This window comes from Podarcis liolepis, assembly GCF_965112155.1.
Source record: "Podarcis liolepis genome assembly, chromosome: 6".
Lineage (NCBI taxonomy): Eukaryota > Metazoa > Chordata > Lepidosauria > Squamata > Lacertidae > Podarcis > Podarcis liolepis.
Window position 1 is genome coordinate 53,831,950 of NC_139559.1, and position 22,482 is coordinate 53,854,431.

Genomic DNA, 22,482 nt, shown 5'->3' on the forward strand with positions numbered 1-22,482 from the left:
AAGGATGGAAAGTGGAAGTGACTCCGGGGGTCATTAATAGGCGTTGACATGACTTAGGGATGCGCTCAAGGTTTCTTTTTAAGGCTGCCGCAGCTCCTTTACGGAACAAGGGCTCTTTAAATCAGTCCAGGAATCGGGGTGAGCGGGTAGGGGACGACGCAGGAGCAGGAGTAGACTTACTTTGTGTTCTGCCACTTAGCTTTGGGGAGCTGGCTTCAGCCTGCTCTCCTCAGACTATTTTGGACTACACGGTGCGACTCAGGAAGGCAAGGCTGATTGTTTTAGGAGACTGTTCTGCATGATGTATTTGAGATCATCATGCTGTTTACACTCAGACGATTCAGTTTGGAAGAGTTCCACCGTATGAAATACAACCTCTTGGCCTTTTATTTACGTCCACACGACACACCAACTACAGGCGCTATGCTGCGAATCTAGAGGCGCCCTTGTCCTGTGAATCCGATTCCGACTGGGTCCCCCATGAAAATTAAACCCGAAAGTGGCAGCAACCTTAAAAGAATGGTCGTCTGCCCCGTAAAAAATATGCTTTCAGCCAGATTGGCTGGAAATCATCCATTGTCCTTCTTAATACAACATATATTGTTACTTTCCAGCTTCTAGCGGGGCAGTCTCCTGCCGCAAAAGCCAATGAAGATTATTGTGGCACCTTAAAGGCGAGCGCATTGGTTGTGACATAAGGCTTGGTGGAGTCCAGTCCACTTCATCATATCAGATGCACTCAGTCCACTAAAGCTTATGCTATAATGCGTGGTTTTTATGGCCTTCTCTGCGGTAGCCCCTTCGTTTTTGGAATGCTCCCCAGGGAAGCACGCCACAACTTTGCTATCATGCTTTCATCAGGTATTATTGTAGATCTCAGACATTGAGAGATCTTTCGCAACATAAAATTACAAAAGGAAAAACATTGGATTGGATAGCTCAGTTGATAGAGCATGAGACTCTTAATGCCAGAGTCGTGGGTTCAAGCCCCACATGGGGCAAATGATTCCTGTATTGCAGGGGGTTGGACTAGATGACCCTCCCAACTCTACAATTCTATGGTGATATAATAATACAGTGGTACCTCTGGTTACCTACTTAATTCATTCCGGAGGTCCGTTCTTAACCTGAAACTGTTCTTAACCTGAAGCACCACTTTAGCTAATGGGGCCTCCCGCTGCTGCTGCGCCGCCGGAGCACGATTTCTGTTCTCATCCTGAAGCAAAGTTCTTAACCCAAGGTACTATTTCTGGGTTAGCGGAGTCTGTAACCTGAAGCATATGTAACCTGGAGCTTCTGTAACCCGAGGTACCACTGTAATGAGAACAGAAACAAGCCAGCAATCTCTCCTCCCACTTCTATCGCGCTTCTTATCTTTCTGGAAGTGGCTGACCGAAAGGGGAGAGACTGGAAGACGAAGTAGCAATGAGCAAACGTTAAACGCGGGAGTCCGTCTGTCAGTCATCCGGACATCAAGGGGGAACTAGGGCTTCGTGATCCAGGCAAATACTGTACAAAGAGCCCGATCAGCAGATTAGGCCCGCTTCCTTTAGACGCGAGGATTTCCCTAATGATGCTGCTTCAAGGGGACTCAGCCGCCGCCTGACGTCTCTAACCCAGGCTCCAAGATCGGAGGAAGGAGGCCGAGGAAGAGCTTCCCCCTCCCCAGGGAGGCCGCTCACGACGCTGCTGGGAAGCCAGGAAGATCAGCCTCAGAGCAGTCACGACTTGTCCGCCAGGCCTGTCCTGCACGCTGCATCCGGGAAACACGAGCGCCACTTCCTCTCGCCAGAGAGGAGAGAAAACGAAGGCGGCAGAAGGACGCGATCGCGGGATGGGGATGAATTAAGAGTCACGTCTCGCCCTCCTTAACCCGGCACAGATCCTAAGAGAGCTCCATTTAGGCCGGAGGGGTGTCTGCGCTCCCGTATGACCTCGCCACAATGGGCAGATAGATAGATAGATAATACTTTATTCGGCTATAATCCCACAAGCCACAATGGGCAAAAGTAGTGCTCCGAGCATGTGCAGAGTGCTGCAGCCTTGTCCCTGAAAAGTCACATTTGGGCACTCCCAGAACTTGGCTGCACCGCCTGGAGCTGCACTATATCTTGTTATACAGAAGGAACCAGCTGGCACATGGTGACTTGCTGATCACCAGAATTGTGAGCTGGTACAGTATGCAGTAATATTTCAGCTTTAAGATGCAGAGGTAGGGTGGGGTCTGTCAGCATATCCACAAGAAGCCATGATAGAATAATCAACGCATAATCTAAGCTTATTAATCAGTGGTTAAACACTTGGCATCTTAACTGACCTCCTGCCAAACTTCCCTTTGGCAGGGTCTTCAAGCTCCCATTACACTCTACAAAACACTCACTACACATTTCTTGGGACACAGGAAATATGCAAGAAAAAGGCAATTAGGCATCTAAGAACAGCACAGATTGGGGTAGAGGAACAGGCAATGTCAGTGCCAGAACAGATGGCAAACAGCAGTCTTAATGGAAAAAGCATCTCTCACACCCCTCAACCATAGACAACTGTTTCATGCATCAATATTCCAGTCTCAGCCATAATAGGGCTGAATCTCAGGTGCATAAATGTTGTTGCCAGAGACTTCAGTCCTTTTCACATCCATGCTCCCCATCCCAAAGGGGCAACCTCACTTTTTTGCACTATGGAACACAACTTGGAATACAGGGCCAGAGGTAGTAGTGAAAGAAATTAGAAAAAGAGAAGGAAGGTTCTTTTTACACGATACCTTAGATACGGTATTTCTCCACTGTCTCAAAAAATATTTTAAATATGGGGGAATACAGAGGAAGGAGAGGAGAATTAAGTTGCCATAGGAGAAAAATGAATGTGAAAAGTGCATGAAGGAAAGGAACAGTAAAAGACGGAGATGTGCTGGTGGGGTAAAGCTTATGGAACAGATTTTGCAGAAAAGGGGGGAAATACAGCCAATGTCTGTATTTAGCTTGAGGAAAGCTGAAGTATGGAACTCCCTGCCAGAGAGAAATTGCTGTGGCAAAGAATTCAGTAATTTCCAGAGGGACTGGATATCAATAGTTGACAGCTAATTACAGTGGTACCTTGGGTTACAAACACTTCAAGTTACAGACTCTGCTAACCCAGAAGTAGGACCTTGGGTTAAGAAATTTTCCCCTAGGATGAGAACAGAAATCGTGCAGCGGCAGCAGGAGGCCCCAATTAGCTAAAGTGGTACCTCAAGTTAAGAACGGTTTCAGGTTAAGAACAGACCTCCAGAACAAATTAAGTTCATAACTAGAGGTACCACTGTATGTCAAACTCCACCTAAATTTTGTAGCTTGTTCTGGCCCTGCATTGCCAATTTGTGCCTAGTGGGCTTCAGTAATTTTCAACTTTCTCAAGTGGCGCTAGGAAAGTTTGAGAACCCTGTTTTAGGCAATTACCAAGAGTCCTATGTAACTTCTGCTAAGCTAATATAATGGATTTCCCCACCACATTCAGCAGTCCCCACTCTGCATATACCAGCAAAAATATTATGAAGTGAGGGACATCACTGTGCAATAATGATGGATATCATTCCAAATTTTTTATTGGAAAAAACAATGTAAAACAGGCTAAAGGACCTGAAGGCCTTCATGAAAGATAATGAATTAAAACTATTATGGTAACACACACAGAAATAAAATAAACCAAATTTAATTTTTAAAAACCCTGAGTATAACAAGTCTGCATATTACAAGTGTAAAGTACATTTTATTTAGACATTCAAAAAATGTTAAGGATTTCAAACACAAATAATAGATAAACAGTTCAGCAATTTATCCAGCATTTGTTCTTTATTTTCATACTACAAGACAAAAAAAAGATAAGGATGACATTGGTTGACCTTGTTTTTGTTTCATGATCATAGTAAACATTATGAAATTTTATTTCAAATTTGTGTAAGAATTGGGGCTGTCTAATGAAGTGCATTACTCCAATGCTTGAATGGACTCAAAAAAGGTTAATGCTTTAAACTGAGTAACCAAAATAATCTCATCCTAAACCCCCTTTCCACTTCAGCATTGATTAAGTTGCCAAAGTCCATTTTACAAAATTCATACATATGTTTTAAAAAGTATGTCCCATTACGTATATATTTGCTGACCTTTAAGAGCATAAAGACACATCAATAAACATAAAGGTGCAAATATTTATATTTGAGATAACAGTCAAGCCATCACACCAGGCACACATTGAACCCTTTCCTCCCATTTAGTTTATTGCCAAAACCACTTGAAAAGAGTTGGTGGCTTCTTGATTAAATTGAACTACAGAAAACTGGTTCAACTTGTATTGAAAAGTCCTGCAAGGTGTTGGTTGCCAATAAATCAGACAGGTTAAAATAACTTGGGTAACTGTCTGAGTTTTTGTACATCAAGGAAAGTACCCACTGAATTCATGTTGTCCACTTGCTTTAAATTATCAACAATAGGAGCTGGATGAGTTTCAGATACAATTTGATTATCTAGATTCTCTTTGTCAGGATGCTGAGTAAACTCTGCTTTTCCAGGTAGAAGTTTCATTTGGGGGTTCAAGTCTTTAAAAAATGGATACGAACTCTCATCTGACTGGTGAAGGATTCGAAGTGGAATGACTGCATTTGTAACAGTTCTTAATATGGGGCCCTCTGGATTAGACAGATGAGTACTAGATAGTTCAGATTCATGATTTGCTGGATTAAAAGAAAGTCTCTCACTTCTTCTTTCATAGGGGTCTTTCTGGCAGCTAAAGCCATCTAAAATAGGGTTTAGATTGAGTTGCAGAACCGGTTTTATGTTCTTTCCTCTACTGTAGTCAGTCTGTTCTTCCTCTTCATCATCACTGCCATCACTGCTTTGCAATAGTCCATACCTTTTCATGTACTTCTTGGTTGCAAATGACATATTGCTTGGGGAAATTAAGCCAAAGCCCACCAAAGTCTTATCAGTATTAGTGTGCAAGAGAGTCTGTACAGATGAAGCCATAGAATTTTTTTGGCTTGTGTGACTCAGAGAAAGCTGTGACAGTTGACTTTCACTTAGGTACTTGAGTGCAATAGCATTTGCTTCCATACTCAGATCTACTCCATTGGGAGTTAAGCCACTCATGCCAACATTAGCAAAAGAGATGTAGTTTAGACCTGGGACTACAGCTTCAGGATTAATACAGGCCAATATGCTAGAAGAAAACAAAGAAAAACAAGTTATTTTAACTTGATGCAAGTAAGTATACAGGGTGTACCTTATTCTACCTGCTTGTAGCCATCAGGTCACAAAATGTCAATGTTAAAGACATGCCATCTACTAGCTAAGGAGCTGAGGACAGTATTTAAAGCTTAGATTGACAAGTCAGTCTTTGGAAGCCTAGTTCTGACCTACAGATATAGTAGCTGCTAACTATGGCTTACTAACTCAGACAACATTGATAAATGCTTTTTGGGTCCTTTGGAAACAGACTGCATGCCAATTCAAACTGCCAATGCTTATATCCAATGCTAATCCTACACAGAGTAGAAGCATTCAAATTAATGAACCTAAGTTACTCATGTTATTAAGTTACTAACTTTAATGGGTCCACTCTGAGTAGGACTGGGATTGGTGAAGCAGACCCCTCCCACATAGGTCAACTTTGACAGGTGGAAGGGTTTCTCTCTCCTGCTTTAGATTATGTTCTTGCCTAAATGCTGAGTTACATGATACATAAGTGTATCAATGCATATTTTAGGATACAATGCAATTAGAAATGCATATTTAGAAAGAGAAAAACCAAAATCTCCATGCAGATTAAAACGACTTTAGATTATTGTGGGATTGAGACTGAATAGACCTCTGAACATACACATGTGAAACTGACAAGCACGAAAAGGACACCAACATGAATTGACTGATCTATCCATCCCTACCCACAAAAGTCAATATTTTTGGCCCTTTGGAGTATGGATATGGGAAGCCCTCCAGATGATGTTGTCTACAACTCCCATCATCTCTGAACACTGACTGTGCTGCTGAAGAATATCCGATTCCCATCCCCACTTTAGAGGGATGAAGCCATTTATAAGCTCAGTCAGACTTTTTTGTTCTTTATTTAGAGCAATCTTTCTACCTGGCATTCTCTACTTTGTGTGCACTGTTCATCATCTTGTCAGGAGAGTCAAATTTTACTCCAAGGTTCCTCAGTTGTTTCAAGGTTGCATTCAGAACAATATCTTTATCACTCAGGAGTGGATCAGGATTGACTGAGCCTCTTCTTTCTGTTTTGCTCATTTTTGAAGCTGTGGTACATTCACTGCTGGTAATGTCCTTTTGTACTGAGGAACTGTTTTCTTCAGAAGATTCCTTCAAGAAGTGGTTCACTTGACCCTAAGGAAACGTAGAAAGGAAGGTACAGAGAACTGTAGAAAAAGCTAATCAAAGCTATAGGATATTAGCAGTCTTATACTTAGCATGCTTGGGGATAGTTTTGTATGTCAAGGCCAATCAAATATTCACAGATCAGAACTTTTTTCATAATGAAACTTCATTTTAGATACTCAGAGTGACATCTGACTAAGTCATACTCAGAGTTGGCAAAGTACGACTTAGATATCACCCCCAATCATTGCAATCTTAAATTATTGTTGTGCCACATACTATTTGAATTAAAAGATGCACGAATTACATATTGAAAAACGATTCTGGCATGCAAAATATCAGAAATGCCTACTATGGACTGTAAACGAAACATGAAGGCTCAATAAACAGTTGGACAACACAAATCTGTTTTTTAAGAACTGCATTTTTTTAAAAAATAAAGCCTAGTAGCTTCTCTGCTAATACCACTAAGGAGCACTGGGTTAAGGAATGATACATTGAAATAACTTACCAATATATCCTGGTAAAACTTCTGGTCATCTGGTGGGGCATTTGGAAGGTAAGTGATAACATGCTCAATATTTTGTTCATTAACTGCTACCAAATGACTGTCAGCTCTCTCTGATGGGCTGGTCTGCATGCACATGCTAACACTTTCATTCATTGTTGAAATTGGGGGAAGTCCTGAGTCAGCATCTGGTCCACTACTAGAAGTAGAGAATAGTGAATTAGTAGAGAAGATTCAAATGAGTTGATTTTGAACAGAAGTGGGAAAGTGGGTCAATACTAGTGTGAAGGCTATAAAATGGGATGGTCATTATCAGCAATGCCATGGCAAAATGCAAAAGCTGTATTACGATGAGTATTCAACCATATTCTATACAGCAAGTTGCAATAACTTCAATAACGGAGGAAAAAACAGCACTACGTTGCCGCTTAAGTATACTCTTGTCATTCCCAAACCTCAAGCACTTCTTTGATGAAGAAGTTTCGACCTAAGCAACCAAGTTAGCAACACCTGTACATTTACTGCACAGTAAAGAATTATGCAGAGTCCCTTAATTAAATAAGACTTAATGCATATTTGCAGATCACAACAAGATTTGCTATTTTAACAGCTAAGGCTAGAAAGATGGATAATTAATGCCTGCTAGATCATCAAATGACCTGAAGAGCAACATAGGTATTAATGGTATTCAAATAATGCAGCTGAAAATAATCAATTGTGTATGTTGAAAGAGATAAGATTAAATCATGTACTGTCATTACAGGTTATCAGTTACTGCCAGAGAAGTGATTTTTCATCACTCAGAAAATTTTTGAAAGCTCAATATGTGAAAAATCGCTTTTAGCAACTGGGATGCAAGCTTCATCAAGAGATTGCTTGCTTGATTAAATCAAGTTCTGTATGCCCATGACTTGTTTCTATAGTTTGAGATCCTAGCCATCAGTAAAGCTGCACATGAAGATGCAGTGAGGCAGGCATGCTCTTTTTTTTTAATTCATCGCCTCCACAAATAAGCAATCCATTTTTACCCATGAAAAGTGAAGTTAGGGTTGATTAATGGGGCTGCTGCACTGTAGCTGCCACTTAATTCAGTCACTAGCATTTCAAGCAAGTTGTCTGCAGTATCTGGTCATATAGGAGGAAAACATCTGCTATAGATGCACAACTTTGAGTGGCTGTAGATATATTGTAGAATCTTTGCTGATTAATTCATTGCTACAGTCAGTGTTCTACATGGTTTTAGCTGCTATACTGTTTATTTAAAACAGTGAAAATAATACAAAGTCAATTAGACTCACTTTTTTTGTGGGGGAGGAATGAAAATAGCCTTTTTGAAACCAACCCAAATTCTTAGAATTAACATTTTAGTTCTGACAGGTGACAAACACACATAAAATGGCTTGTTCTGAGGCTAAGCAGAGAAATACAGATGTACAACAAAACAATCATTAATGAGAGATTACTGAACTTAAGTGAATAATACAAACCACTTCAGCTCAGGCAAACAAGGCTGCCAACTGTGGTCAATTTCTTCTACAAATATGCATTATTGAAGGCAAAGGGAGAGAACTGAGGCAAACCAATGTGGAACTGTATGCCTCCACCAGTGTACTCCTGAAAGATCAGATGGGTTTCACACAACATAGTATATGTAGGTTATTAAAGTATGGGGAATTTAAATGAGGGTTGTTTTTTTACCGGAGTCCAGAGGGTTGACTAGCTCCTTCTACAAGATGAATACTATCCACAAAACTGGGTATATCAACAGCATTTAATGAAGAGGCAATGCTTGCTTGACTCCTGTTCTTCTCAGTGTTCATAGAAATATTAATGTCTTCATTGGATATTTCAACATCATCTTGTTTCACATGCTCATTTTTATTTTCCAAAGTAGCATTCCACATCAAGCTAGCACCTAAAGTAAAACAGGAAGAAAGCCTTGGTTGAATTTAGCTAGGCTGGTGGCACCACTCTCTGTCTCTGCATGTATTGTGTATTCTATCCCAGTCCCAGATGTCCATCAACTTCATGCGTTATAGCAAATCACTGGTACAGCTTGTTGCAATTACTAGCAGTTCGTTAATGTGACACTCAGTGTTTAAGTAACTGAAAATGACAAATATTAGCAGTCCTCTCATGGGCAGTTTCACAACATGATGAGCTTGTGCATTTCATACAAATTTGGTAATCTTGATAATACCAGTTTTGGACTCTAGCAGCAGCCATCAAAACAAAAGTAGTTGAAGTCACAACACACTGAAGTGTGATTTGAGGCTGTGACGATCACATTAGTAACTTCTCTTTAGCAAGACAAGATCCACTGCACTAACCCCCCCCCCCAACTTTAACATTTGAACACTGCTGTGAGCAAACCAACTCAATCACATTAATTATTCCACAAAATTTACAGTCTTTCAAGCAATTAATATTCAGTTCTCATACTATACTGTATTGGAATCTACCATGATACAACAGTCTGGGTACAGGACCCAAGTTTGTTAGCAGAGTGGATCAAATAGGAAGACAGCACAACACTACTGGATCAAATAGGAAGACAGCAGAGCAGACTCTGAACAGCTAAAATGGCGCCCATGTCAGGTATTTTCCCACTGCTGAGTTATACCAGTGTAACTTCAATAAGGTGTACAATAAACCAATACCTGTGCTCACTGCAATGCTGACACTTTTCTTCATGTGCAACCCTGTGGATGATTGGGTTTCCATGGCAACAAATTCTAGTTGCTTCTCAGACTGTATGCTACTGTTTGCTATAGTTTTGGTTGAGCAGGGCTGAAGAGTTTGTGCTTCTAAAAGCCGCTGAATCTGTAACCATGTAAGATCAGTGTTAATTATACTGCCAAGATAATAAAAGTGGGAGAAGTAATTAGTAAATATCACTGTCATATCAATATCACATTCATATCTTATGAATACAGAACTAGTCTTTCTTTAAGATGATTAAATGCAGCATCTTTAAGTCCTCTTTATATAAAAATGCAACATTGCTAACTGTAGAACGGAGAAAAGCACATATTGCTATTAAAACAGTTGAGTTTCATTGTTTTAAAACCTAGTTGGTTTCTATTCTGCACTGAACTTAATTCCAAACAACTTAATGGCTCACTAAATTGACTAGTAAACCAGCCAGCTTAATTCTGAAAGCATAGCTAACGAGCTATGTGAAACTGTTAAAAGACATAGTATTAACCCACTACATATTTCTACTAGGCTCTGAAGAGGCCACTTATTAACAGACAAGTACACAAGACCAAAGTTGTAATCTGATAATATCATAAGTACCATGAGTGTAAAGACCATGTTCCTGTGATGAACCTAGTAAATTCTAAGCACGTACACAATAGATTTAACCCAACAAACCTGAGCTTGTAGTAGTTTGATCTGCTTATCTTGTTCAGCAAGAATTTTGTAAACATCTGAAGGTAAGTTCATTATTCCATTATTGGGTCCCAACTTTGATGCATGAGTGTGCACACAAGCCGGATACACTGCATGTGATTGTGCACTGCCAGGGTCTGAAGAAGAAATCTTTACTGTAGCTGACATGTCATCATTATGGGGGCAAAACTTCCCCACTATCCCATGATGGCCAAGGTTCATAGGGCTACTTGTGGGACACACTGGGTTGCAGCAAGCATCTATATATTCTGTATTTTGATGAAACATTAATTGTGTACTCTCCTGGGAACTACTTGACTGGATTTCAGGTGTGTGACCGGAACCCACTGTAGACATCCCTTGCCAAACATTTGTTGGACTGTATTGCATATGGTCACGTAACTGGCAGCTGCAGACACAATGGGGACAGCAAGGTGAGCTCTGAGATGGTATCCGAAGTTCCATGGGTCTTCTCATGTGTGGAGATGACAAAGGACAGCTGTGCCAGGAAGGCTGGGAAACTAAATGAGATTGTTTAGAGTTAGATCCTGAGGGTCCATTAAAAGGAAGCTCTCCTTTGCTTTGTGTAGGCTCATTATTTGCCAAATGTTGTTCTGGTGTTCCAAGCTGGTGGGAAGAGGTGTTGGGAGAGAACCCGCTACAAGGAGTTGAAGGAGAAGAAGAGGAAGAAGACCCAGAGCTCTTTCTCGCTTGAGATCCAACTACACCACAGTTGGACTGCTGTTGTAGTGGAGGTTTCTTTCCATTGGAAGATTTTAAAACTGAGTTTCTCTGCTTTATCTGGTTTGGTAACTGCCTTGGAGAAGGCTCTCGGGCACAGAAACCCAAGCTTTGTTTCCCAGAATCACAGCTCTGAAGTTGGTGGGGTGGATGCCCTATGGAACATGCCATCTTAGCAGGTTGATGTCCCAATGAAGGTTGGGGTTTTTTATCCATCACCATGAAATTTTTGGATGTTGACATAGATTCTGTAGAGATGCCATCAAACACAATAGACAGTTCAGGAACCGAAGGCTGGATCTCTGTCATCTGGAAACGAGGACAATATAAACTTAAAATACGTGTTGATCTATGCATTTCTTATGTTACCAATTTAATTGGAATGTTCCTCCCCCACCTGAGAAATTGTTGTAGCAGCTTCCACTACACTATGGAGAAGGAGAAAGCAGACATCACTATGTAAGTCATACCCCATTGTAAAGGAAACCTACTTCTACCAGGAGACCTTTAATAAGATATTATCCCAAGTCCTGCCAAAATAGGAGTCCTTGTGCCATGTTAATAGAACCTCAAATATTGATACTATACATGTACTGTAGGCAGATGCACAGGTGCAAGTGTTTCAAATGGAAAGAAAAAGCTATTGCAGAAAAACACTGTTTCTATTTTGTCAAAGTGCATAGAAGTCTCTCTATAAAAACACTACCAGCACAGTTATTGTCTACATCAACAGACAGTCATTGGTTCCATCTTTAGCTTAGGAAGCAGAAAAATTGAAGGCAATCAACATTTGCATTCTTAAGAAGCCTATCTGTACAGCTCAACCATTATTTCTTCTCCCTCCTTCAATGTGCTTTTAGAGGACCTCCCTATTAAATTAAGTCAAACAATGGGGCTATGGGTCAGCTGGTTTATTTGGTCTACATGCTTCCCACAGTAGAATATGAAGTCTCCTTAAGAGGTTTCTTTATAAGGTTAATCTGAAACATGTACTTGCAGCAATAAAGGGTTAACAGCACCACAGCACAACCTGGTGGTATGAGCATGGAATACAACTATCCCGGCAGCACTGATGCAGAAGCTGAGTGCTTAAGAATTCCTACCAACTACACAAAGGTACTGATATTTTCTCTAAAAACTTGAAGATACTAAATCTTGGAGATACCTGCTGACTCACTGGGTGAGGACGGGGAAATGGTCTTGGGGATGCATCCTCTTCCACACCAGAGTCATGATCACTAACAGAAAGTTTACTAGCTGAGGAACCTTGTGATGGGCTAAAAAATAATAATCAAGTTTTGAGTTTTGTATTACATAGAAAATGTTTTGATTGCATAATAGAAAACAAAAATGTCTGATTAAATGCTTAAGTATTTGAAAAAAGTCTCACCTGCTAAAGGAAACATTCTTTGAAATTTTACTGAAGAACTCCACTTCTGCATTTTTATTTTCTGAACTTAGTTCAAATTGAATATGGTATTTATCTGATGGCTCCACGTTCTGAAATGAAGTAGATGTAGTCAGTAAGCTCCATTTAACAATTACCACACAACTTATCCTAACCAAAGTCATGTAAGAACTCTTCAAACAAACCCTAGTGCTGGTGCTACCTTCTTGCTTCCTGTGAGTTTCTCTATTCAGGGGACCCTTGACTGGAGTAAAGATTAATGTTAAACAGGCAGGTACTTAGTAGAGGTTAAGAGTAGAGGTTAAGAGCAGTGGTTTCTAATTGGTGGTCTACGGACATCTGTGGCACATACCCATCAACTATCCAGGACATCCCATTTGGGGACTGTGCTCTTACATGGGTCATGCGACTCACATGGGAGCACAGCCCAGAAGACACATGTTTGGTCTTCTGGGACATGTTGGTGCTGGGACATTTTCAAAAGTAGGGGGTCCATGCCTTAGCTTCTGAAAAACAGGGGGTACACAGTACTTAGCTGATTGAGAACCACTGAGGTAGAGGATCATTGGATACAGCAAATCCTCAGCTATAGCACCAGATCTAGTGTACACAAGTATTTTGGCGCACAGAGAAATGAGCAATAATTCACAAAGAGAATCTGCCTGCTAGAACAAGCTTACCACATTCACAGTCCTGAACAAAAAGCATGGGCAGAGATATTGGAGTACTTATTTGCTTCCTAGTCCTATGAGGCTGTTCTCACTATAAACTCCTGATTGTTGCTTTAAAGCCATGCCAGTACCTGGCCTACACCTGACATCACATATGACTTCAGGGATGGGGAATGGTTAGTCAGGAATGGCTTGCTGGGCCACCTTTGCCCCTGTGATAAACAACCGTTGACAAGCACCCCCTTGTAGCTGCACAGCCAACTTAAGTAGGGAAATCAAGCAACTTACTTTGAAGCAACGTAATGTTTCTTTGCTTGTAAGTAGCTGGAAACCTAGTTTAGTATGTCCACCACAAGGAAGGCATTCATAGAACTCTGGATCTTTATGCGTCAGAGAATAAAGAATTACAAGGAAACTTCCTGATTCTGAAAGTACCCTGAAGAAAATAAATTAAAATACACTCATTAAACAGAAACAATAAATAAAAAAATCATTTGGCAATGTGATGTACTGAATTCAAAGGAAATAAATATTTTTTTTTAAATTGAATTCAAATGGTAAAGCTTAATATAACAAATGCCATCAGATCACCTACAAGAACAAGAAGCAAAGGGGTAGTTCATATTTCAAATATAATTCAGCAATTGTGCTTTGTTGTTAAACTAAGTCCAGTTCATATATCTTCAGCAAGTTGCCCAGCTCACTACCTGAAAATCATATTGCTCACTTAGTTCTGGGGAGCATGTAATTCTGTTGTAGAAGCTATAAGGGCTAGCAGGTACAACAGTTTCCAATTCACAACCCAGGCTCAATTGATAGTGCTGCTGATCATCTTTGAATGGTTTGAGTCAGGTTATCTTAAACATTATCTCTTCCTACATTAATCTACTTAGATCTGACTGGGACAATCAAGCAATCTCCTGCTCCCTGATTTGTCCTGCTCTCTGATTTGTTTAATCTCTCTCTCACACACCCATTCTCTGTGGTTTCTGCTCCAAAATGGCTGCCACCGACCAGCAAAGTACAAAAAAACCAAGATGTAAAGAAGTTGTTTGGATAAGTGAATCTGTGGGGCATATAGTGAGGTTTGGCCATAACTCTAAATGTGGATAAATGATTTTTTGATAGCGAGCTTGCAGGTGGTGGGACCTGTGTGTACTTATCATTTATTGAGAAAAGTTCATTTTAATTATTATCACCTTTCTTGAATTGAAGAGTTGAATAAGTAGTGCAGGCTGCAAGTCCAGACTTGCGGACTGTTGATGTGAGAGATTCCGCTCAACCAACTAAAGGAAGAAAAAAATAGGTTTGATGCTATAAGCCAGTGCATTCTCATGTAGCATATATATTTTACTCAAACTGAGTTATCCAGTTTAAGATTAATATTTCTGCAGTACATATTAAAACATTCTGCTTTTCTGGACAATGCCAAACTCAAAGAAAAACAGAGGAAAGGTTCATACTTCATCTAAATACTTACATGCCAATCAGTGGCAAAGTATAAGCTTTGGGATCAGATTCAAGAACTAGCAGTAGTTTTCTTGTCTGGTCCATTGTAAGATAGCTGTAAATAAGGGAAAAAAATCCAAACTGTTTGAAAACCTGTCTCAGTCACTTGAGTCAACAAAAAGCTAGCCTTAAAAAAACCCCATAAAATCCTTCTGAGGATTACATTTTTCATTGGTCACAATCAGGCATGTTACTGATGCACGGAACTTGTGAAATGCTTTTAAAATATTGGTTGTATCCAATGGTGCCCTTGTGCTAGAAAAAGTGCTTCTGCAAAGGAGGACACCTGATTTTCACTGACCCATCCTACACAATAAAGCCCCCTGTGCCTTCTCCCACCAATCTTCTGTGGGTTTAAAGGACCCTCAGCATAGGGTTGCAATTGATAGAAAGGGGATTGGTGAAAATACGGTGTCTTGTGGAAGCGCTTCCACTATCTTAAAACCATTTTATATCCACAGTGTAATACTAGAACTTAACACACAAGACATCTCTTATAATGATACACAAAACTATAGGTGGTATGTTCTGACATGTGTGTCAAGGAAAACCTGATTTCTAATACCAGAGTAGGCACACAAATTCAACTTCTGACTTATATATCAATTGAAAGAAATAACTGAACTTGTTTGTATAGCATCAGATTTAATTTCAAAATCCAATAGAAACTAAGAGTCCTCTGTGTAGGCCAATTCTTACACTAGAGCTGTTGAGAAGTCTTCCGCGAGGTGGAGACACAATGTGTAAAAGCTGCATTTCATGTGACTTATTAAGTGTATTTTCCCCACTGTGTGGAGTTTCAATACCAGTCAACATACTATACTGACCAGCAAACTGTTCACAGGGCAACAGGCAATTTACACAGTAGACAATATTAGTGTGTTACAGACACTGTCTTAAGCTGCATTTTCAGCAGCTTCCACATGACAATAAATAAATCCATTCATGCTAGGCCAGTAATTTAAAGTGAGATGTAGAAGGTTGCATCAGTTAATAATACAAAAGAGAGTCCGTGTAATACAGCACAGTTTAGCTGTGACTGATGAAGAGAGTCTATAAATAGTGCCAGATCATTATATTCAAAACAAAGAAACTCCCCTAGCCCTAGTCAATTATATAGAAAACCTGGAAATCATACTGGATGATTTAAAGAGACTGGAAGCTACTTTCCATGTCTCCTTAGAAATTATGCATTGATATATCTTACTCCAAGACCAAATGAAACAATACAGACAACTGAAATTTGCCAAAGTGACTAGCAATGAAGCTTAACATACCCACATTTGCAGGTACCCTGAACTTGTGTAATGCTCATGTGGCTGCTCAGATTTCTAGCAAGAGCTGTAGGAATTATTGGAACAGAATTCACAGGAGTGTATTTTAAGGCATTGGCAAATGTAACAGCTGCCCAGTGAAAGTCAAAGTTTAGGTTGTCCATATCTTCTGTGGAATAAATGTGAACTCTTAAAGTCAGCAATTTCGAAGGTTCCAAAGAATCTTGACTGTTCAAATTCTGTTGCAGTATCTATAGGGAAAATTATGTCCGGATTAGTCTCAGACACAAGCATGTTAGCAGGGTTTGTTCAAAGTTTAAGAACAGCAATGGCATTCTTTTTAGGCTAGGCATCTAAACTTCTGAAAAGAAACTTAGCTGGTCAGAGCTGTGATATATGGAATTATTTTATTTCCCCTCTCCTATAAGAGTGCTCCAGAGAAAAAGATGTGAGAGAGTGAAAACAGAAATAAACAGAAGGGAATGTTAAAGAAAAACAGTCGCCCTTTCCAAACTTATACTGAATAAAAAAGCTACACCCAGATACAGCTTTTCATGTCTAAGCATCTACCACTGTCCGGGACAAACTGAGAATAGCCAATGGATATTAACATAGAAAGACAGCAGCTATTCAATAAACAACCTTTGTGTTAAAATAAGGGTCCCAAGTTTCTTACCTTAAAAGCCAAGCTGAAATCTTCAGAATTGTGCACTATGACATCACCTGATGAAAATCCCCAAGCACTAACAGTACATGGAATCAAAAAATCTCCAGGAAGCGATGCTGTTGGTATTTTCCCCAAGCCACCAGTTACTTCACGACCCGGATCAAAACGATCTATTGTTAGTGATACACCTTCACCATCTGTGCCAGAGAAGTTAGGCAAGTTAGAATGCATTCTATGAAGATGGCTCACTGATCCCAAATTTCACCAAGGCTTAAAACAAGACCGTTTGTTAGACTTATCCAGCACTATGATGCTCACTCACATTTCAAGGTTCACACAAACCCTGCCCAAAGTAATTAGACAGCTGTAATTTTGATGAAGTCTTATTTAACTGATAGTCATCTTTGCATACAGCAGGTTGCTGGTTCAACATTTCCAGTTAAAAGGACATAAGGTAGCAGAACAGAAGATATTTTCCTGAGGTTACAAAGTCACTGCCAGTTACAATAGACTAGTAGACCATTGAGGTAACACTGTAAACAGGTTTGCATGTACTTAAAGTAACACAAACATCAAAATGCACAGTTCAGTGAAATAGTCATCAACATGCCATCACTGTACAGTGCAACCTCAGTTGTCGAACGTAATCTCTAGTTGAAAGGATCTCAAGCAGCAGGGTTGGGAAAGTCACCTCAGACCTTGAAGAGCCATTGCCCGTCAGGAGAGACAGTATTTAGATAGAACATGTGTAACCAAGAGGGTCCCCCACCCCCAATATTGTTGGATTACCAACATTGTGAGTGGCAAGGGTCATTGGAAGTTGTAGTCCAGCAACATCTGGAGAAAGCAATGCTGATTCCACTGGCCTAGAAGGATCAATAGCCCAACAATGTAAGGCAGGCTCATGTTTACACCCCTTGGTATCATTCACAAAATAATCATGTTATAAAGACACGCTGCTGTAAGGCTTATTTGTTGAGTCAAATAGAATGGCAATGGCCTCTAACAAGATACCTACCTTCATCTACTGCAAGATTTCCAATCAGAAAACATGTGAAGGGTTTTCTTCTACTCTGCCTAGCATGACGATGGGTCAGTCGCAGTGTTTTCTCATGCATTATCAGTTTAGGATTTCTGAAGAAACAAATTAAAGTTTCAGTACTTGAGTTTACTATTTCTAAGTATACAAAGACTGATAGTTATCTCAAAGAATAATTCACTACTGCCACAAAATACAAATGATCCATGTTACAAAAAAAAAGGAAAGCAAGAATTGATGTGGAGAAAATTGGAGAAGCACCTTGAAAAAGTTGCTTAGGTTTGAAATTGTTCATTTATGTGTTATTAGTCCAAAAGCAACCATGATGCATTGTAATTATTTTTAGTAATTTTCCCAAGCTCAAATTTTGGATTTATTTTACTACATAGAAAATAGTTGAGTCAATCGGTTCTGAGTTGTTTATTGATTTTAAAAAACCATTACACTTCACTGAAATTATCTTGCTCCATGTATGGCAGAAAAATCAACTATGTCACTCTTGCGCCACATTACAGAAAGCGCAAACTACAGTATTAGCTGTGGCTTCTTAGGGACACCTTTTTCTCCGCCCTAAATACAATTTGTACTTGCCCAATGTCTTTTCTTGGGATGCTGTATGATTTGTTGTTCCAATGGGTAAAACTGAAGGAAAGCAGTTACTGGCAAAACTTTAATAAAAGCTTCCTTACAATACAAAATTGTTCAAACATGGAACAGACCGCATATGGAGGTACTGGGCTTCCCTTTACTGGAAGTATATAAGCAGCAGGTAGTCATCCATCTGTCAATAATACTGCTGTTGCATCCTGTATTAAACAGGACTTGGACTAGATGACCTCCATGGTATTATAACAATTGGATTCAGAGTTGGAGGAAGAGTTATTGATAGATGAGTAAACAGTTCAGGGAAGAAAAACTCTTAATCTATATGAGACGCCATACCTATAACACAGGTGAGAGACAATGCTTTCTCCAACAGGAGCTGGATTCCAAAGTGAACATTTTGATGCAGGAAAGCTGAAAGGCACCATTTTCCCCAAAACACCTCTGAAAAGACATACAAATTTACTACTTTTTATTTGGGTACAGTTGGTGATAAGCAGAAGACAAGTTTACCAAATTCTCCCAAAATAATAATAATAATAATAATAATAATAATAATAATAATAATTTATTTATACCCCACCCATCTGACTGGACTTCCCCAGCCACTCTGGGCAGCTTCCAACAAAATATTAAAACACAGTAATCCATCAAACATTAAAAGTTTCCCTAAACATGGTAGGAGTGTGCTCCTTTAAGATGGAAAATGTAGGTTTTTCATATTCTCTTTAAATATATGTATTGCAAAAGCAGTGGGTGGTATTCACTTAACCTTTATGCAGAGTAGACCTCCTGAAATGGCTCTAAATTAGTTATGTGCATTAATTTCAATTGGCTTACTCTGACTTAATTGAATACCACCCATTAACTACTTTTATGGTATTTTGCAAAAGAAGCCATTTCAAACAGAACACTTTCAGCTTAATTCAACCCAGGTGTAAGCAGCGCTGAATGTTTCATACACAAACTCAACTTAAAACTCCAGGGCATACTAGGACTGAGCTGAATAGTCTTTTTAAAGAATCATTCAAGGGCTGAGGAAATCAAATAGGTCCTCAAAAACAGTGCAATGGGAAAAAGCTTTGGACAATTCTCCTTTTTTGTGGGGTAGAGGGTTGTGTTTGCCTTATTTTACATTACAAGTTACCTGAGGGGAGCTTTATTTTTCTTTAAACACTATGTTTAAGTAGTGCAGCGCTCTAATGCTGTCTTCCACACTAGCAACAATTCCTGAGTTGCCCACATGGTCATGTCAGGAAATGCTGCCAGGCTGGGAGCTAACTTGCAGAGAGCTCTGGACTGCTACAAGTGCATGCAAGGCTTTAAACACATGTGGCACAGTCAATATGAATATCAATATGATTATCTCAAGGAAAACAGCCCACACCTCTGGTTTTCCCAAGCAACAGTGGCAAACTGGTGTAGTAGAGGGGAAAGGAGGAGGGAGTACACCAGCAAGTAATAGTAACAGTGGTACCTCCGGATGCGAACGGGATCTGTTCCGGAGCCCCGTTCGCATCCTGAGCAGAACGCAACCCACGTCTGCGCATGTTACGATTCACCGCTTCTGTGCATGACATCATTTTGAGCGTCTGCACATGCATGAGCGGCAAAACCCAGAAGTAACCCATTCTGTTACTTCCGGGTCACTGGAACACAACCTGAAAACGCTCAACCTGAAGCTACTTTAACGCGAGGTATGACTATCAGGAATAAACATGTACCAGATACATATTACTGTTACACACATAAACAAAGCCAAGCTACTGGAACATATCATGTTGTCCTGGGTTCCTTAGATGGTAGGGCAGAACCTAACTTTAAAAAATAAAAATAAAATAAATATCAGTGACACATTTAGGACTGAACTATTATAATTAACAAGCAGTGATACAATTTCTAGCTATCCATACTTTTCAACGTCTTCAGGGTACTCTGTTCTATTTGCCTTTACAGTGACTGAGTCAGAATCAGGGCCTCAGGAAATAAACATAAAAACACCTGAACAAATAGGAAACGCTGCTGACGTGTGACTTGGATCCCTCATGTGACAGGCTGTAAATCATATTCATATTGGAAGAGATCAAAATTTCTACAATAATACCTTTGGTTTTGAGACACAGGTGAAATTAGTTCCATGAGGCTTTAAGCATCCGTTTGATCACTTCACCCTCTGAGAAAATGCAAGAACAGGAATAAGATAAAAGATACAGTTAAGTACCGTGAAGTAATCATGTCTGATACCAGTATTTTAGCATACTCCATTTCTGATATATCAAGGGAAGTTATTTATTGTCTAACTTGCAACATCTATAATCTGCAACCTACCAGCAACATTTTTTTCCTAGTCAAATAGTTGTATCTTGGCTCTCAAGTTTTACTTTTACACTATTCCTGTGCTAGGTCTGGTATGCCCATGTACATAATACCCACGTACATAAAAACATAAGAGCCTGCTGAATCAGGCCAATGGGCCATCTAGTTCAACATCCTGTTCTCACAGTGGATGAACAGTACACCTCTATCATGGTTATCACAATTTTGTGGAAGGGCTATTATTGACCATGGAACTTTTAAATAACAAGTAGTCAATGTGGTGCCCTCCAGGTGTTCTTGAATTACAAGTCCCATCATTCCTGATGACTAGTACTAGTCATTCTGGCTGGGGCTGATGGAAGTTGTAGTCCAACAGCATCCTGAGGGCACATTGGCTAACACCATTTTAAAGGCACAAATTCAATAACCGTCTCATTCCCCAGCATAAGTTATTGCTACTGTGTTCTACTGTTTCTTCCAACTGCTCAAAATCACAGTTAAGGTGACTAACAGTCATAATTTAAAATTTATGAAACAAAATTTTTTGTTTAAAGCAAACAAGAGTTTGCTTTCAGAATAGAAAGATATCTGTATTTGAAAATCAGCGGTGAATGATTCTACACTCCCCCAAGAGTTGGTAGTCAAAACTCCATCCATCTGACCTGCTCATTTCTGCCTGCCCAAGATTTCTACTTTTTAAGATCACCATCACTTTTTATTGTGCTTCAGTGGTCTTTGGGGGCTTTGTCTATTTTGCCCAGTGAAAGAAGCACTGCACTCAAGAAAGCAAACAGCAATGCTAGTTCAAACCACTGCTCTCAGATTTCCCTCCCACCAGGTCACCAGAACCATCCCCCACAGGTCAAATACTAGTTGGCAGTCATCAGCTTAATGTGGTGAATTACCGGTATTGAAATCCTATTAAATTCATAGGTAGCCAGCAACCAAAAGATGGGCTAAAGTGGCATTTTTTTGAGCCAATTCATAATCAAAAGTGATCAGTATTAGAGGAATATTAATTTATGAGCATTTTATATAACTGGGTGGTAGGCAACATCACCCTAATTTCAAATATTAACTGCCTCAATTTTTATGACTGCCCCCTGCCAAACCTATTTAATTCAAGGTTTGGGTAGTTTGTCTACCCATGTGCTAGTCCTTCTGGTGTTGTGCACTGCTACAACTGCCAGTATTCTTGGCATATGCTTTTATTCTTATTTTTGTATACTATTGTGCTATTTCATAACGGTGAGCCGTTTATACCTAATAATAATAATGATGTTGATGATGTTGGGGGAAAAACCTTAATAGTAGATAAAACAGCTGCGGCTCTGGATTTTTCCCAAGGCGATACACTGAAAAACACGGATCTGAGCCATGTTTCCCCCAACCCAACCTCCGCGTCCCAGCCCCTACTGCACCTCACGGCCAGGCAGAGGGCAGGTGGGGAGACGAGGGGACTTCACCTATTGAACGTCCACGAGGCCCACAAGCTGTGACAGGAAGAGACAGAAACGCTGATTTGCTCGTGGACACAGCTCTGTGTTTTTAAAGATGGGGGGCGGACAACTTATTTGAAAAGGTAAACACCTGGTCTAATAGACAGGCGCGGGTGGGGGAGCTACTTATGAGGGAAGCGCACAGGGAACCGAAGGGGCGGAAAGGAAACGGCGGGCGACGCGGGCAGAGAAAAGCCACCCAGCTCAGGCGCAGCGGTTCCCCACCTACCTCACGACTCCTCGCCAGAGCCCCCTTTTCCACGCGCCGCCAACGCACTCCCGGCGCTCGAGAGCCTGGCGCGACGGCCAAGCTGTAACCGAATTCCTACCTCCTCCCTGTTGTGGCGGCTCCGATGGCGGCACGGGCGGCCAATCAGCGATCCCTCTCCCGCGAGGTCCACCCAGCCAATCGTGGCTCGCGACCCCTTCTATTAATCGCTGACATCGCGTCAATCAAAACCGTCGCGCCCGCCCAGCAGGTCTCCG

The 22,482-nt window shown here is 40.4% G+C and overlaps 1 protein-coding gene across 5 annotated transcripts; it reads right to left on the reverse strand.

Annotated features, from left to right (window-relative positions):
• Positions 1–3,567: 3,567 nt before the first annotated feature.
• Positions 3,568–22,403, reverse strand: STIL (STIL centriolar assembly protein). Of its 5 annotated transcripts, none has more exons than XM_083510021.1 (17): positions 22,326–22,403; positions 20,286–20,354; positions 18,521–18,625; positions 17,558–17,673; positions 16,549–16,736; positions 15,876–16,123; positions 14,570–14,653; positions 14,289–14,375; positions 13,378–13,525; positions 12,401–12,510; positions 12,176–12,287; positions 10,252–11,319; positions 9,534–9,696; positions 8,572–8,788; positions 6,877–7,072; positions 6,118–6,374; positions 3,568–5,193 (listed from the first exon to the last, which is right to left on the reverse strand). In XM_083510021.1, exons 2-17 carry the CDS (start codon positions 20,318–20,320, stop codon positions 4,374–4,376), a joined length of 3,954 nt encoding a protein of 1,317 aa, XP_083366147.1. In that variant the 5' UTR covers positions 20,321–20,354; positions 22,326–22,403; the 3' UTR covers positions 3,568–4,373. The 5 variants fall into 5 exon arrangements, with proteins under 5 accessions (XP_083366147.1, XP_083366146.1, XP_083366145.1 ...); XM_083510020.1 differs by having other exon boundaries at positions 22,226–22,388; XM_083510019.1 differs by having other exon boundaries at positions 12,188–12,287; positions 22,226–22,363.
• Between the last annotated feature and the right edge of the window lie 79 nt (positions 22,404–22,482).

Excerpts from the sequence above, each read along its gene's own strand:
- STIL (XM_083510021.1), bottom strand. The coding sequence starts at position 20,320 with ATGGAACTAATTTCACCTGTGTCTCAAAACCAAAG. Across the intron at positions 17,674-18,520 it reads GTCTCTCACCTGTGTTATAG|AAATCCTAAACTGATAATGC; the intron begins GTATGGCGTCTC and ends TTGTTTCTTCAG. Across the intron at positions 16,737-17,557 it reads AAATCTTGCAGTAGATGAAG|ATGGTGAAGGTGTATCACTA; the intron begins GTAGGTATCTTG and ends TCTCTGGCACAG.